Source organism: Chelonia mydas, chromosome 8 (assembly GCF_015237465.2).
Source record: "Chelonia mydas isolate rCheMyd1 chromosome 8, rCheMyd1.pri.v2, whole genome shotgun sequence".
NCBI lineage: Eukaryota > Metazoa > Chordata > Testudines > Cheloniidae > Chelonia > Chelonia mydas.
The window spans coordinates 31,500,243-31,517,276 of NC_057854.1; the positions used below are offsets into that span (position 1 = coordinate 31,500,243).

Below are 17,034 nucleotides of genomic sequence, written 5' to 3' on the forward strand. Positions count from 1 at the left end.
GCACTACTTTACAGGTGCATTCTGCTACCACCACAACAAAATGTGTTACTTCAATTCTTGTTTAGTTTTCTCTTTATAATGTACATCACAGTGAAGTCTCAAATCCCCACGCTCTCACTCCTGTAGGCTACTGCACAGGAACAAGTCTTAATCTAAAAAATAATAAAAAGAGCAACACCAAACCCATCTTTTTTGTTCCAACTTTGCAGGTCTTGAAGGTGACAGTAGTTCAAAAGCTTTGTAATGTCTGGAATAGAGATTTGTCATCCTTTTCATGCACTCCAGTACCAGAAAATACTGTTTGGTGATGGGCAAGCCCATGCAAGCTTCTGCCCCAATCTCCTCTATCTTGAATAAAGTTCATGTAAACTTAATTTGTTTTATTTTCATGTGTGTAAACACTTGTAGTTTCTGGTGATAATGCAGAAAAGCCTTGAGTAAGAGGCTGTTCTTTATAGATCTCTGGTCTAAGATGGAAGTATCAAAAATGTTGGGAGAGACCTGTTTTTGTGAGCTGTTGAGTCCAGTTTTTGTAGATGCAAAGAAATGCAAACAGTGTGAATAAATGCATGCATTCTGTGATTCCCAAACCAAATGCATTAGTCTTTTGAAGCCCTCCCATCATTAGTTAACAGTGACTCATATTTTGTTAATATCCAAGACTAACCAAGTGAATAGAAATTAAGGTATGGACAATGTTTACATAGAAAGTACAGAAATATGACCTGGTATACAAAGTTGTTTGTAAGACTTAATATTATTCGGCCCATTAAGTAGTTAGCATTAAGCTTAATTTCTTCAGTCCTTGCACCCTGGGAACGTGAAGACATAAAACATTGAGGCATAGCAGCCGGAAAGTCAGCAGGTTAATATGAAAGGCTACTGTCAATGTATTCACTGTCTTCTTTGATCAAACTTGTGCTTCGTGCTGGTAGATAAATGGACACTAATATTCTAGTTCTCCATTATTACCCAGCGTAACCAAGTAGTCTTCATTAGTAAGAACCAAAACATAACATCAGACTTCTTGCACATTACATAAATGGGATGTGTGTTTTCTTTGTGTATTTGTATATGTATCAGTATCTATTGTAGGCAGGGGTACTACATGACAATTTTCTGTTCAGATTTCTGGCCAGGACACTAGAAAAAATGAAAGGCGATACCACGCTGCACTTGGGACTCCATTTCAAATATCACAGTAAGTCCAGCACAAGCTTGAACAGTACTTCAGGAGTTGAGTCAATTCTTCACAAGTGTGCCTAGCTGACATGATCAATAAAACTCATCATTGATATATTTCACGAACGAGTGCCGAGCTTGGTGAATACTTCAAAAGAACTTCCATTCACTCAGCTAGGAGTAGATCAAAACGCACTGCAGCACATTTAGATGCACAGGAGCAGGGTCTGCGTGGCCAGTTAGTGCACGGCAAGTTAGTGCACTTTATATCCCAGCTTACAGATAAAGAACTCCCTGTCAGTGGAATGCCATGGATTTTAATGGGAGTCTTGCCTGAGTAAGAAAACCAGGATCAGGCCCTGAATTTTCCTATGGATCAATTACCTCTTATTATTTCTACTTACACTCTTTAAATCTTTCTAAACAATTCCCCTCCCTCCCTGATGTTTACGCCCTTCAGAGAGATATGTAGACAGTTATCACCTTCTCCTTAGCCAAGCTATAAATATTTATTTCCTTTCATCTCTCCCATAAGTCATTCCCTCCAGCCTCTCTGAATGTGATCTTGTTGTGACTGTTAATATACAGGATCAGCAGCTCAGCTTCCTTCTGTGCTTGGAGCAGGTTGAAACTGCCCTATATCATGGTGCTGCAATATTGTGTAGATGGAGAGCCAATAGGTGACCATCCAAGACTTTGTGAGCTGGAGGGGGGCATGTTTGTTTGCCAGCATTGAATGTTTCTGCTGCACAGCTCAATTTTTGAAAGGGAGGGGCGGGGGACAAAATACACTACTTGGTAACCTTGAAAATGCTTTTCAGTGGTCAAGTCTAACAGAAAGCACTACAAGAGAAATGATCTTTTTGGCACAAAAGACAGGCTATTAACCTCCTGTCAAGTCTGGCTTGTCAGGCAGCCTGCTGAATCTTCATTTATTTGTACAATGCTGGATTTTTTTGAGCTATAAGAAAAGGAACATGTTTCCATGTATACCCTGGTAGATTTTAGTTGTGCAATGTGACTTTGCTTGGATTTCATTTTTAAGCAAAAGACATCTGAGTTCTGTTTCCACCATTAACAGATGAGAACTGGAGTAATGGTAGTAAACTTCCATTAAGTCTGCTATTTCAGAGTGATACTTAAGTTTGCTACTAGAGACTCCCCTTGATGAGTCTATGATAAAATTAAACAAACAGGGATTTTTCGGCACTTCTGAATGTTCTGTATATTTCTTTTCTGAGTTAAAATTTAGTCCCTGTCTAGACTAGTTGACGTAGGGATGTAAGCAATTGAAATAAACACATTTGTAATTCATGGATAAAGAACTATTTTCGTTTTGGAACCTGTTCCCTTTGATCTGCTTCAGAGAGACAGCCCTATTGGAAATGGGGCTATTACATTTTTATTACTGTGAGGTTCTTTAGTTCCTGAGAGAGTCTTGTACTGTGATATAAAGATTTAAATAAGTGGTTTGAAATTCTGAATATGCTGAACCATAGTTCCAATATGAGGTTAGAAGTTGATTGGGCAGCTGCAGAATGCTTTAAAGGATATCATTGGTTGTACCATATGCCACCAGCAATGTTGATAGGTATGTAGATTTGATTCCTTTGAATGTGATGTGAAAAATTATAAAAACTAAGTGAAATTAATGATTTATCAGGCGATAGAAGATACTTTTAAATGCATCTCCCTGTCCAAAATGCTTTCAAAGTGATTCATGGAGATTTAGATATGACTCTTCATACAGTTAAGGAACTCCAGTGGCAACCAGGACAATGCATCAGTGTTCCCATGTCTTCCAAAATGCATATATCTATGCCAGAATGATAACATGACAGAATGAAAGCCCTTTTCTATAGGTAATAGCTGCATGTTCAGCACAAGACTTGTAGTAGGCTTATTGTTGGTAACAAAGTAAACTTCCCCATCATGTGGAAATGTGGAGTTTTCAGATTCCATATACAGCACTTAGATCTCCCTTTTCTGTCGGAGCATGGTTTTCTTTTCTCTGCTTTAGTTAAGGTTCAGGAAGTGAAGACAACTGCTCTATTCATTCCAATCTCTTCTAGTATATTCTAGACTGTTGCAGTTTCTGATGTCTTTAGACTTTTAAAAGGGCATAAATCAGTCAACAGCTTCCACCTTGCTTTCCCAGTCAGGTTTGCTGTTCTTGTACCAAATGAGCCGTTAGTTGCTTGCATCAGTGTTGCAGCCTTCATGTTACAGTTCAAAAAAAAAATCTGGCCCATTTCTACAGGCAATCCAAGTGTAAAGATGCTTGTACATGTTGCTGGCAGCCAGCAGTCTCTCAGCTGAGGACATTGCATTGTATACTTAATCCTTGATACTTCATTTAGGAACTGCCTAACATGTTTTCTTCCATCTTCTTCAAATTTGCCAGGTACTCAGTACTTCTCTTTCTAGCTCATTCCACCAGTGAGGCTCAATATATGGAATAAAATTTGTGCTGAGAAATAATACCCTCCTTAAGATTTCAATTAAGTCCTGAAAGCTGTTTGCTTTTTCAATTTCAATATACCATAGGTTGTCTTCATTATGGCTAAAATGTGCAGCCTTATGGCTTTTGTTAGCAGTAATTTAATCTACAAGGAAGTACTAATCAAGGTATTTAGCATGCTGTACATGTGGGGAAACTCTTCACTGTCACTACATTTAAACAGCCATCTTAATTTTAGGGATCCGCTCTGAGGTAATTGTTCAGGGGGCAAATAGGAATCTTTTAGCCAGTGGTTTTCAGATTAGTTCATGTGGTTGGCCGCTAAGCATCCCCCGTGTGGTTACCTTCACTCCAAACCCCAACTCCAGGCCTTCCCTGCAACAAATTAGAGCTCTGTTTCCTAAATAGGAGACAGGATAAAAATCTACTTGCTCTAATGTGATGGGTGCTGCTGCTTGCTTATCACCCTCCCCCATCCGTTTTGTATCCCTGTTGCTTGCCTCCCCTTGCAAGATGTAGGACTTCACATCATCTGTTAATACTGAATCCCCCTTCCCCAACTGCACTTTATATTGCCATCTTGTTTGTTTGCTTCTCTTCCAGTTGTCTGCAGTTGAAATTAACATCATCAAAACACTTGCTTAAAGCATTCAGCAGGAATGAACACGGCAGCTGCTGCTGCTTTTTTTCAGTTTTGTTTTTAACTAAGTTTTAACTAAGTTAAAAACAAAATTCCCTGAAAATCTTCTTTAAGAAAATGTAGTTGGTAGGGCTATAATTAAGCAGCATCACTGCTTGGATACTGCTAGCTACTTTGCTGTTATCACAGAATTAACTCTGGGCCACATAAGTGCTCTACAGGCTACCAGTGATCACTGGCTCTCAACTGGAGAGTCACCGGCTTAACCTATCCAAACAGGATCCCTCTCTGATCATTCGCTGTTGTCTACTGAAGAAGCAAAACCTTCACCTGGGTTTTCTTAATTAACATTTAACTTTTATTTAAACAGAGAAAATCCCAAAGGGCTAGCAAAATCGGAACAGCCCTTCTAACCAGTTTGTAAAAAAAACAAAAAAGTTCTCTTCTCAGATGCCTGAGCCTGCTTTGCAGAGCTAGAGAAGGGTGCAACCTATGACATTAGCTGTAACAATATATCATATTATCCTGTTTACAGGTAGAAGTGGCAAATAGTAACCTATTTCAATATTTATGATTGACTGACTGTTCCTGGCTTAAAATATTGGATAAAGCATATTTAATATTTAGGGGAAGTTCGTCAGTCCAGGCGCAGACTAACCAAGAATTCCAAAATTACAAAACACATTTTATGTATTCTTTATTTAAATGATAAATACATACAGATTTAAGGATAAATTGTGGGGTTTTTTTTTCATTTAAATGTCACACCTGTCTCTGTTCAGTATCGAAACGCAACAGCACAAAGTTGGCAGAATGTAGTGCTGCCTGAGGCTAAAATCTCAGTATAGCTAATAGCGCCTCAAGAAGCTGCCTTGTTACCATGGCAATTGACCATGCCCAGGAGTCACTTTATAAGAGCATTGCTGTGGTAACCACTGCTTGGTGAGGCCATGGCAGGATGGTAGCAGTTAAGCCCAGGCTTCAGGAGGTAGGGACGGGGTTGGCAGGCCCCATGTGTGTGCGTAAGGTGCTGCAGCCAAGCAAAGGGCCTGTCTCATGCACTGCAGGCCCAGGTAGTAGTGGTGGTGGTGATGGCTCCCGCTTCTGGGTCCAGCTGCTGTTGCTTCACCTATAAAAAAAGGTGAACTTTTAATAGCTATGAAATTATACATTGAGAGGGGGTGGAAATAACTGTTTTGAGATTTGTTCCTTCCCTATCGGAAAAATCACAGGCCACTGGTGTGAATGTTCATAGAATCATAGAATATCAGGGTTGGAAGGGACCTCAGGAGGTCATCTAGTCCAACCCCCTGTTCAAAGCAGGACCAATCCCCAATTAAATCATCCCAGCCAGGGCTTTGTCAAGCCTGACCTTAAAAACTTCTAAGGAAGGATTCTACCACCTCCCTAGGTAACGCATTCCAGTGTTTCACCACCCTCCTAGTGAAAAAGTTTTTCCTAATATCCAACCTAAACCTCCCCCATGGCAACTTGAGACCATTACTCCTTGTCCTGTCATCTTCTACCAATAGTCTAGAACCATCCTCTTTGGAACCACCTCTCAGGTAGTTGAAAGCAGCTATCAAATCCCCCCTCATTCTTCTCTTCTGCAGACTAAACAATCCCAGTTCCCTCAGCCTCTCCTCATAAGTCATGTGTTCCAGACCCCTAATCATTTTTGTTGCCCTTCGCTGGACTCTCTCCAATTTATCCACATCCTTCTTGTAGTGTGGAGCCCAAAACTGGACACAGTACTCCAGATGAGGCCTCACCAATGTCGAATAGAGGGGAACGATCACGTCCCTCGATCTGCTGGCTATGCCCCTACTTATACATCCCAAAATGCCATTGGCCTTCTTGGCAACAAGGGCACACTGTTGACTCATATCCAGCTTCTCGTCCACTGTCACCCCTAGGTCCTTTTCCGCAGAACTGCTGCCTAGCCATTCGGTCCCTAGTCTGTAGCGGTGCATTGGATTCTTCCGTCCTAAGTGCAGGACCCTGCACTTATCCTTGTTGAACCTCATCAGATTTCTTTTGGCCCAATCCTCCAATTTATCTAGGTCCCTCTGTATCCTATCCCTACCTGCCACCGTATCTACTACTCCTCCTAGTTTAGTATCATCCGCAAATTTGCTGAGAGTGCAATCCACACCATCCTCCAGATCATTTATGAAGATATTGAACAAAACCGGCCCCAGGACCGACCCTTGGGGCACTCCACTTGATACCGGCTGCCAACTAGACATGGAGCCATTGATCACTACCCGTTGAGCCCGACAATCTAGCCAACTTTCTACCCACCTTATAGTGCATTCATCCAGCCCATACTTCTTTAACTTGCTGACAAGAATACTGTGGGAGACTGTGTCAAAAGCTTTGCTAAAGTCAAGGAACAATATATCCACTGCTTTCCCTTCATCCACGGAACCAGTAATCTCATCATAGAAGGCGATTAGATTAGTCAGGCATGACCTTCCCTTGGTGAATCCATGCTGACTGTTCCTGATCACTTTCCTCTCGTGTAAGTGCTTCAGGATAGATTCCTTGAGGACCTGCTCCATGATTTTTCCGGGGACTGAGGTGAGGCTGACTGACCTGTAGTTCCCAGGATCCTCCTTCTTCCCTTTTTTAAAGATTGGCACTACATTAGCCTTTTTCCAGTCATCCGGGACTTCCCCCGTTTGCCACGAGTTTTCAATACTGATATTATTTATATCAAAGTATAGTCTTAAAGCAAAATGGGGTTAGGAGTCTGAAAAGGAGAAGGGCAGTAATCTTTGGTTATAAAATACTGAATAGCAATGATGCTGCCTTGGCCAGTTAACCATTTTCACTATGGCTTTTCATTATACACCATACAAAATATGAAAATGATAGCGGTTCTCTTCTGCCCAGGCTTAATTCACATTTGCATTAAATTCTCACTGCATCTTATTGTACCACTGTGATATAAAAGACATTGGTATTACTGGGTGTGGATTTTATTCACTGAATAAATTGTCCTTGAATTTAACACTTATTAGCATTTGAGAAAATACTGGAAGCATTTGAGGAAATGTTGAAAAAGCAGGAGCTGACATACTTGTCATTATAACTTTAACAAAGCTGTATTAAAACAGATATACATGCAAAGATACAGTGGCATAATGAAGCCTCCCACACATATCACAGAATGAAATATTTATACTATAATCATACTATTAATAAAATGATGGATCAGCCAACTCCTACTGTAATAAGACTCGGCTGAAAGATTGGGTACTGCCTTGGGGAACTAAATTCACATCCAGACAACTGAGAACTGGAAATAGGCACCCTGGACTAGTTAGGGAATTCCTGCATCTGAATTTGTCACAAGGTTGTGCAATACACGGGCTTTGCGAATACAACTGTTTCCCTCCAGTAGCTAGTCCCAGTGACCATAACAGCCTTATTTCACGAGAAGTAGAGGAAAGCCTGTGCTTCTAGTGCTGATGGTCCTCCTGGGTTCCATCTCTACTAAATGCTCAGGTCGTTCTGCCATGGACTGTCATGTTTGAACTATATGTCAAAGATTATTAAGGAAAGTTGGTCTTGTGGGTAAAGCACTGCACTGGACTCAGGAGGCTTGGGTTCAAGTTCCTATTTAATGCCCTGTTTAGACTTCCACTGTGACCTTAGGAAAGTTACTCATGCCCTTTGGACCTACCTTTGTTCTCCATTTGTAAAATGAGGTCATACCCCTTTTCTCTCATTTGTTGTCTATGTATTTGGATTGCAAACTCTTTTGGGCAGGGAATGTCTATCACAGTGTTTTGTGCAGCATCTAACACAGTTGGAACCTGGTTTCAGTTGGGGCCTGGAGGTGCTATTGTAATACAAAACATAAATAATAAAGTCAGGACTTGGTCCTCTTCTCATTTCTTTCTTGAGTCCAGAATCCATCTTTCTGTCATTTGGTGTATGTGAAATTAGCCTGGTTATCTCATTTCAGTTCCCAGTGAATGAGTGTCTGCACTCCCAAAAACCACCACCACAGCACAGAAGGGCAGAATTTTTGGCAATACTAGCAGAGAGGCCAAGAATGGAATAGGGCCTAAATATGAACTATCGTCTCTTGCTCATCAAGGTTAGGCACATTGGCTTATGTTGCTGCACATGCTATACTTATTCTGTAAACGGAAGACTTCAGACTCCAGCACTGACTGTCTGGCCACCGTAGAGTCTTAAATGCATACTGAAATTTCCACCTACCAAAAAGGGCTTGTTTACACACACAAATTGTCTGGAATAGCAATTGTGGAATAAACTATTCTGGAATAGCTCCTCTGTGATAGCGTCTCATGTGGGCTTTACTCTGGAATAATTTAGTGCCCTTTGTGAGCTTTGTGGGGAAAGAACTGTCTTTGTTGTACAGTGGCTCACATGGTGGGGTCCCAGTCCCTGATGAAGTCCTTTAGGCACAGCAGCAATACAAATAATAAATGTTGTCCCTCTGCTGAGCTGTGGCAGATTTTTGGGGCCTCCCAGGTCAGTTTCCCTTGTGGAGCAGAAATGGATGGCTCAGGATATTTTCTTTGTGTAATTAGTTTATTGACAAAATGTACAGAAATCCTGAAGGACGGGTGGTAACAAATAGCACATAGGCAACCCCCTATGGCAGAATCCTCAGGCCCAGTACCTCTGCCTTGTCTCAAGAGGCAACTCTCTCCTTGGCCTCTCCCAGGTACTCACGCAGACTCACAAGCCAAAACTGTTTGCTGCTGCTTCTCTCCAGCTTCTGCTGACTCACTCCCACTGCTTAAACACATGGGGAAGCAGCCCCTCACCTCTCCTGTGGCCGCATGGGTTGGTCAGGTGAGCCTGGGCTGGGTCATTTAGTGTCATGATACCTCCTTTATAACCTTCTGGCTGGTTACATGCTTGTATCTACCTTTTCCAGTACAGAACATTGCTCTTACAGCAGTGACTCTTAATGGCAGCCCATTACAATAATATGTTGGTGTAAGTAACGTACCTGGCAAGGAGTAGGAGGGAGAGGTAAAATTAAAAAAAAATGAGGGTACATTGTTTTCTGGCTCTTCCGACTGTTGTTCCAATTTAGACACCTTTCTACATCAGTACAGCACGTGCAAATAGTTCTCAGGGAGTCTGGCTGTAAGGGAGCTTTATGTGTCATCTGTGCCTATGGCCCAATGTCTGTATTCTCCCTATTCTAATTTTCTTTTTTGTTCTTGCATGTCCTCCTTTATGCCATGAAAACAGTTTGCCAAGGTGCTAGCACTTGATGCTAATTAAGCAGCAATTGGGGTCTGATTTCTGTGCATATTGCATATCCAGGAATTTTGATTATGCATTAAACATAGAGGACTTGACTTCTCATTACCCTATGACTCTTTATGCTACTAGGCAGCCTAAAGGGGGTATAAAGCCAGACGATTTGCCCACGGGTGCAAACCTACTTTAGAGGACAGAAAAGCCCCAAAGATCCCCCAAATATGTGGAGGCATAAAGTCACTTGTATCCCCGCCCTTGTATCTTGTACTGAACATAGCTAGGCCAGAATGGACAATCAGGCTGAGGAATCCGAGTACAATGGATATTTTGCCCCTAGAACACACTGCTATTTGCCTGGAATCTTTTTCCCTAGTATTAAATGGCTGACTCTCCAAGAGCAGCTGCAAATTAGATTAGGAGTTTGATACATATATTGCTGTAAGGAAATAGCTGGCATATAAATGCACAGACTACAGTCATAAAAACCTTGTTTTATCAGATTTTATAAGCTAAGCAGGATCAGATTGTGTCACTGATAGATCTCTAGGAAAACATAGTCATTGCTAGGAATGACATTGGGGCATCCCATTTCCCTCTGAGTGTGTAATGAACAAGTGCCCCAGCACAGGTAAAGCGTGCTGCTGGAAATGCCATCTTTCCAGTGAGAAATGAGATTGAGGTTCTGACCACTTGTGTTCATGAATGATCTAGCTGATCTTGCTTTTTGAAAGAAAAGAGGCTTTAATCTTATGATGCTGGCCAAATGCTAACTTCGGCCATTTTATTCCAGCTGATTTCTGCCGTGAGTTTCCATCAAATATGGAATTCTTCTTTGCTTCTTGTCCTAAAACATTGTAGAGTGTAGCTGTGCAGTTGTGACCAAATGTACCCCTCTGTTCACACCCTACACAGTTGTAATAATCTTTGTGCAATTTATGCTTGTAAGGTATCATTTGAAAACTCATAATTTGCTGATCAGAATCATCCTGACAAAACCTCTCTCTTTGTTAGTAAACTCATTATATTGTTTTATCTAATCCAATGTGTTTAAATTGAAGTGTCTGTGAAACTCCATTTGGGGTGGCAAGTTGTGTGCATATTATTTCTATTAAAGAAATAACAAACTTTATATAACTTGTATTGTCCAGGAGAAGGCTGGGCAGTACAGGGCATACATCTCTGGGGAAAAATGCAAAACTGAGGGTATGTTGGGGGTCACCCTGCAGTATAAGCAAGGCTGGTTAGAGCTGAGTGTAACCCAAGGGTGGCTGGCAGTCTCCAGTTACACACAGACACCCGGCGTATGGTTTGCATTCTGGAAGGTTGTTTATGAGCAGCCCAGATGGAAGCCACTTCAGCAAGGCATTGTAAGGCACCCAAGGTTGCAGGCAGGGGTGACACAGCTTCTCATCAGTCTGGATTGCACTCTGGTATGTCACAGCAACGTTAAACACCTGTGTCCTGCCCCAGAAGTAGCGTCACTTCCATGGTAGGTAAAGTGAAACTTTGTGGGGTTTACCTACCTTACAGGGATGTTGAGCTTCATGTGATGGATGTTGGTAAAGAGCTTTGATACCCTCAGAGTTTTATTTTGAAGTGAAAAGGGTTAGCATTAATATGGAAAGCTGATATATTGTTACAGAGATATGGAAGTTGTAGATACTTATGATATTTCCCATATTCATAGCAAAATAATGGCTCTGAAATATAACCGATTGCTCAATGTATCAGAGTAACCATATGAGAAAGAGAACTTCATTCAAACTGATAACAAAAAGTGCCATACACCACCCTCCTCATCAGTCCAATACAAACACTATGAAAACTAAATAGGAAGAACAATCACCAGCTTTCTGAATGCCCCTTCAGCCTGCTTCTGCTCCCATCAGTCAGTGGCAAAAGTCTCACTTAAGTGGTAACAGGATTGGTCCCCTTATATAGTCCTAGAAAGATGAAAGTTTTCCCTGTACAGAGAGCCTGCCCAAGACCCTACAACACCATTTAAATCCTTAACACAACTTTGTTGCAAGACTGTCCTGGGAGACATTAACATAAAATGTTGATAAGAAATAGCAGCACATGGATCATTAGCATGCAGTTACAGCCTGATAATAATTAGTCAGATTTCAATCAGTCAGATGAATACAATACAATAATAATCTAAATATAAACTACAGCTTGTTTTTTTGTATAGGTCTTTCTTATAGTGAAGTTATCCCAAAGCGAGTTAAAATAATGAGTTGGGAAGTGTCAATGCAGTGAGTGACCTTGTCAGCAAATGAAGCAGTCAGTGTGGATCATATTTTCAAAGAGCTTTCGCATTTAGTCACAAAATAAGTGGCCAGATTTTCAAAAGCACTTTGCATGCGGAATGCACGATGAGTGCTGCACATGCCTGAAAATCTGGCCATACATGCCTCCTGGGGTGATGCTGGAGAGTCTTTTGAAAATCTGGCCCTTATATAGGTGCCCAAATGGGAGCAGAGCTCTTATGAATGTCTGGTCTGAATGGTGGGTGCTGTGCCCTTGAAAAGCCAGTCATGAGCACTTTTCATAAGTGCTTCCCTTGTGATGAACAATAGGTTGCACACAGCCTTGGCAATGGGGTATGTTGTCCTTGACACCATTGTTTGCCCTTCCTCACTTGGAACCTGCTGTGTAATAGGAGCGGAGATAAACTAAGTCCAGTTACCCCCAACCATCTGCATATACAATATGCAGCAATATCCTATGCTATTTTGCTAGTTTGTTAATCCTCAAACTTTAACACTATGCTTCATTTCTAAATCACTCAACACTGACTGTAATATTTGGTAAATTCATATATTCAACATAAAATATGCCTACACTGAGGAGGATAACTGGGTCAACATGTTGATAAACCCCTGTATTTAAATGCAGATGGGTTTCTGTCCATGTGGCAAAGCTGTGATAGCTTGTGTTGTTTGCATGTTATTGCTTTGTGTTTCTTAAAGTTTCATTTTAGCATCAAATAAATCATGTTTGTTTTTTACTAGGCACTACAGTGTGAGAGCAGTTTGTATCTGTAACTTATTTTTTTTTGGAGGGGGGGGAAGCATCAGATTTAACCAGGTATCAAAAACGATTTGATGAATTTTGGCTTACACTGAGAGGAAATGCTAAACAAAGTGGCTACTGTATATTCTGTTGCCTTAGAGACTGAAACATCTGTATCCATGCAGGCAAGTGATGCAGACATTGTAAGATATGACTTCCTTGCATTCCTTGTGTTCATTTTGCTGTCAACAGAAATGTTTTATGGTGGCAATATGCTGGAGTTCTTTTGCACTGTATTTCTCTGGGTCTGTGGCATATCTTGGACTACAAGGGCTTTTTAATTAAAGTCTAACTCTCAAGTCAGGACGCTCCCTGAGAAAAGATGCTTTCACGTGAATAATTTTTCAAGATGAACTTGGAGGGACTTGAAATGATTGTGGTACTGGTGATAATTGTTGCATTTGTGAAAGCACTTGAGCATCTGGGTCTCCTAGAAGGCAGTTATGAAGGTAGGACATTAAGAAATAGAAAATATTTGGTTCAGAAAACCCTTTGCTGCAGAGCATTCTACTTTAATCTGTGTGTATGCAGTGTTTGGGTAATAGATGAACTGAACAGAAGCTCAAATAACTTAAGATGCTTTCTTTAGATAAATGAAATATGTAAGGTGTTTTGTATATCTCCATACAGTAATGCAGCTCTGATTTTAAGGAGAGTTTGACACACAGGTAATCTTAGACAATTATCTATCTCTAATTAAGCTGGTTTCAAGAACTTCTGTACAGATCTGTATGGTTTCGGTAAACTATAAATGGTATACTGGAGCTCTGATTAAGATGAAGCTTTTCATGTTATTAAGTTTATTGTTATAACTTCTCATTTGTTCTAATTGTTTGAAGCATTATTTATTATTAGGTATCGGCTAAAGTTGCCGGTACAATAGAAAACACTAAGGTTATTTGGAAGCACTTTTCTATGATAAACAATTCCTTTGTCACATCTTTGCCCTTTTTTCAGAATGTTTATCATTAACATCTCTTCTTAGCTTTGATATCTAGCCTCATGAACGTTTCAGGAGAATACTGATTGCAATATAAATATCCTTTGTTGAAGACACTTGCAAAGGATTGACTGTGAAAGATGCTCTACTTCTAGTTTCTTCAGTCAGTTTTACAAACAATGTCATCCATGCAGAAACATGGAAACATTAAATAGATAAAGGCATGAAGCTGAATTTTGTACAATGATCTTTTAGATCAAAATATGGCTGTGGAGAATGCTTCATTGTTTAAAGCAAGGAGTAGATTTACAGTGAAGTCTAAGTGTTCTTGAATTTGATATGCCTTGGAACAGCTACTTTTTATGGGAACTTTCGGGCCATTTTTCATGGTGAGCTACATGTATGCAGGTATTTAAATAACCTTCAGCTAACCACTGATACTGAACAATTACTCTTTCCTGCTTCAGAGCTCATGACAATCTGCAAAAGATAAAGTTAGTAGCCCCATATAAACTAATTGACAAAGTTTAGTACAAGGTTTCCAGGAAACTAGCAGCAAGTACTTAATTGGGAGAACAGTTGTAAAACTTTGTCAGTGATTGTGTACTTTACTTACTAATTCTAGTACGCATACCTGGTTCTCATTCTTGCTGTCTTTTGAACATCTTTTCCGTAGCCTCCTTGGTGCTTAGAAAAATGAGAGAGGTAAGTGAAGGTAACATTTTCAAGCTATACCTATGTCCTTGACCAACTGCTTTATTTATCAGCTTTAGCATTGCAACTTATGTTAAAATAAGATGCTGCAAATGAGACTCACTGCTTACAGAGAAACACAATTATTTTGGCTTTCATCAACCTTTAGAAGACTTTGCACTCTTTATCATAGGGTACAGTTATACATCTTCCCTGATATATGGTTAATACTGTCCAGCTTCAGCAAAGTCCATTGTGAATTTTGTGTTTGAACACGTTTTCTGAATTCCTTTGTTGTCTGAATAAATATAAAAAGGAAATGCTATTTTGCATCTTCGTAAGCAATGAGAATTGAAGGAAATTTAAGAAGAAAATGCTATTGATTTGTTGGCATTAGGTGGGCACATGTCTGACCACCTCAGATAGTTTCAAGGAATGCTGATATTATCAGCGGGGAATTGCACATTTGGTACCATTAACTTTTAAGGGGTGGTTGCTTTGCATATTTACATTTCTTACAGGAAAATATAGTTGGATGTGATTGTTTTCTGAAGCAGGTTAGTCAGTAGGTCAGAGTTATTTTGTGTATTATGCTGAAAATAGCATATGGTAAATTTTGTTTGATACTATAACGTCAAAGGACCTCCCAGAATAATAATTAGTTTGAATCAGAGTCAGTATTTATCTTAATTTCAGGAAATAAACAGTTATTTTTATGTACTTAAACAGATACTGTTTCTCCAGATGGGTGTAGAAGTACATAAACATTCCCCCCAAACACACGCATATATGTGTACCCTATATTTCTGTGGTTTTAATACGCCTTTTAGCATTGTGGTATCTTAGAGATAACATGGAGAAACGCCAAGTCTACTTAAATGAGTTGTTGCACAGCAGAGGATATTGAAATCTCCATTACAATGCATTGGCTCTCAAATCTTGTGTACTGTGTTAGTACAGAAAAGCATTGCATTTCATTCAGATTAAGTGATTGCTGTTCTATTGGACAAGATGCTGATACCTCTATTTCTGGTCCCATTCAAGTCAATGAGATTTCTGTAGAATAAACTGCTATTCACCAAGTGTTATGATATAGTAATCTAGTCCCATATATTTAACTTTGAAGGCACAATGTATTAAATTGGGGAGGGATAGCTCAGTGGTTTGAGCATTGGCCTGCTAAACCTTGGGCTGTGAGTTCTATCCTTGAGGGGGCCATTTGGGGATCTGGGGCAAAAGTGGGGATTGGTCCTGCTTTAGGCAGGGGGTTGGACTAGATGACCTCTGAGGTCCCTTCCAACCTTGATATTCTATGATTAAAATTTATGAAGTGCTTGAAACCCAGGTATGCTGGTAGCACTTCATCAAGGGAAGAAGAGAGAAAAACAAATGTAGGTGGATACCCTTAATTAGGCAAGAACAAAATGTATGTCTAATGCACCAGGCAGCAGAAATGTGTGCACTAAAACTCAAATATGTATGTGGTTTGCTTGCTAAATTAGATGCCTAACTAGCAAATAGACAAAAATGTAATTTGCACTGAAAACACGTATTAGACTATGTTGTACACAGACAAAGACTTTTTGTTAATATTTATTTCTTATTAGCACCGTACATTGAAGTGGGTAAGTATTATCCCCAATGTCTGTACATACCAGTAAATTTGAGGCTGAGGCTCAGATCTGCCATTGGTATAAGCAGGTAGAGAGCTCTGTGGAACTCCCACTTTTGTAAGAAATGGTATTGCCTTTCAGAAATTAAGGTCAACTTTTCCAAAAGTGGCCACTGAATTTGTGTGCCTTTTTTGAGTTCTCAATTCCAGCAGCCCTTCCACATCTGGAGTTCAGAACAACTGGGTGTTCCCAACTGCAGCTGAAACCCAGGGTAGCTGTGGGTGCTCTGTGCTTTTATGAAATTGTGTCCTTGGTAGTGTTAAGTGGAGCTCCCAAAGTTAGAGGCAACTTTGGATATTTTAGTCTAAGTCATTTAGGCTATGTTTACATTGCAATTAAACATCCACTGTTGGGCCAGGTCATCTGACTTGGGCTCAGGCTAAGGGGCTGTTTAACTGCAAAGTAGATGTTCAGGCTCAGGCTGGAGCCGTGTCTCTGGGACCCTCCCCGCTCAAGAGGTCCCAGAACCTGGGCTTCTGGCTGAGCCTGCATGTCTACACTGCAGTTAAACAGCTCTTCAGCCCAAGCTCCTTAACCCATGTCAGCTGACACAGACCAGGTTTTTAATTGCAATATAAACATAATCAAAGTTTCACTGGCAGAGCTGATAAGAATTTGAGAGTTCCTGGTTCCCAGTCCCATGTTAGTTCCGCTTTTCCATGCTGTCTCTGTGTATTCAAAGGGTGTGACTTTTGTTGAGAAAGAACCAGTAGCTGTAACTCACTTGACTTTCTGTGCTCCATCTTGAGGTCCTTACTCAGGGAAATTCCCCTTCAGTCAGGTTTGTTTTATTTGACTTAGACCAGAGAATAATGAGCATAGTGTAAAAAAAAATTTCCTTGAAGTTTTAAAACTTGTTCAGAAAACATTTATATCAAATAAAACCCTCAAAGCTCATCCCTGACTGCCAATGCATATTAAAAAGTACTGGTGAAAGTTTATGCCACCAGTTTACTAAAAAAATTGACATTCTAATCATAGAATCATAGAAGATTAGGGTTGGAAGAGACCTCAGGAGGTCATCTAATCCAAGCCCCTGCTCAAAGCAGGAGCAACACTAACTAAATCATTCCAGCCAGGGTTTTGTCAAGACTGGCCTTAAAAGCCT

At 40.3% G+C, this 17,034-nt stretch overlaps 1 protein-coding gene across 5 annotated transcripts in view; it reads left to right on the forward strand.

The window, feature by feature from the left end:
- The window catches only part of KCNIP1 (potassium voltage-gated channel interacting protein 1), a 770,055-nt gene that overhangs the window by 516,455 nt on the left and 236,566 nt on the right, over positions 1–17,034 (forward strand). Inside the window, exon 1 of one of the 5 annotated variants that reach the window (XM_043520983.1) lies at positions 12,470–13,069. The exons of the other annotated variants lie outside the window; for them this stretch is intronic. Coding sequence (XP_043376918.1) covers positions 12,970–13,069 — 100 coding nt within the window. The 5' untranslated portion in view covers positions 12,470–12,969. Of the gene's footprint in view, positions 1–12,469; positions 13,070–17,034 lie in introns of those variants that run through there. 5 annotated transcript variants of the gene reach the window in all.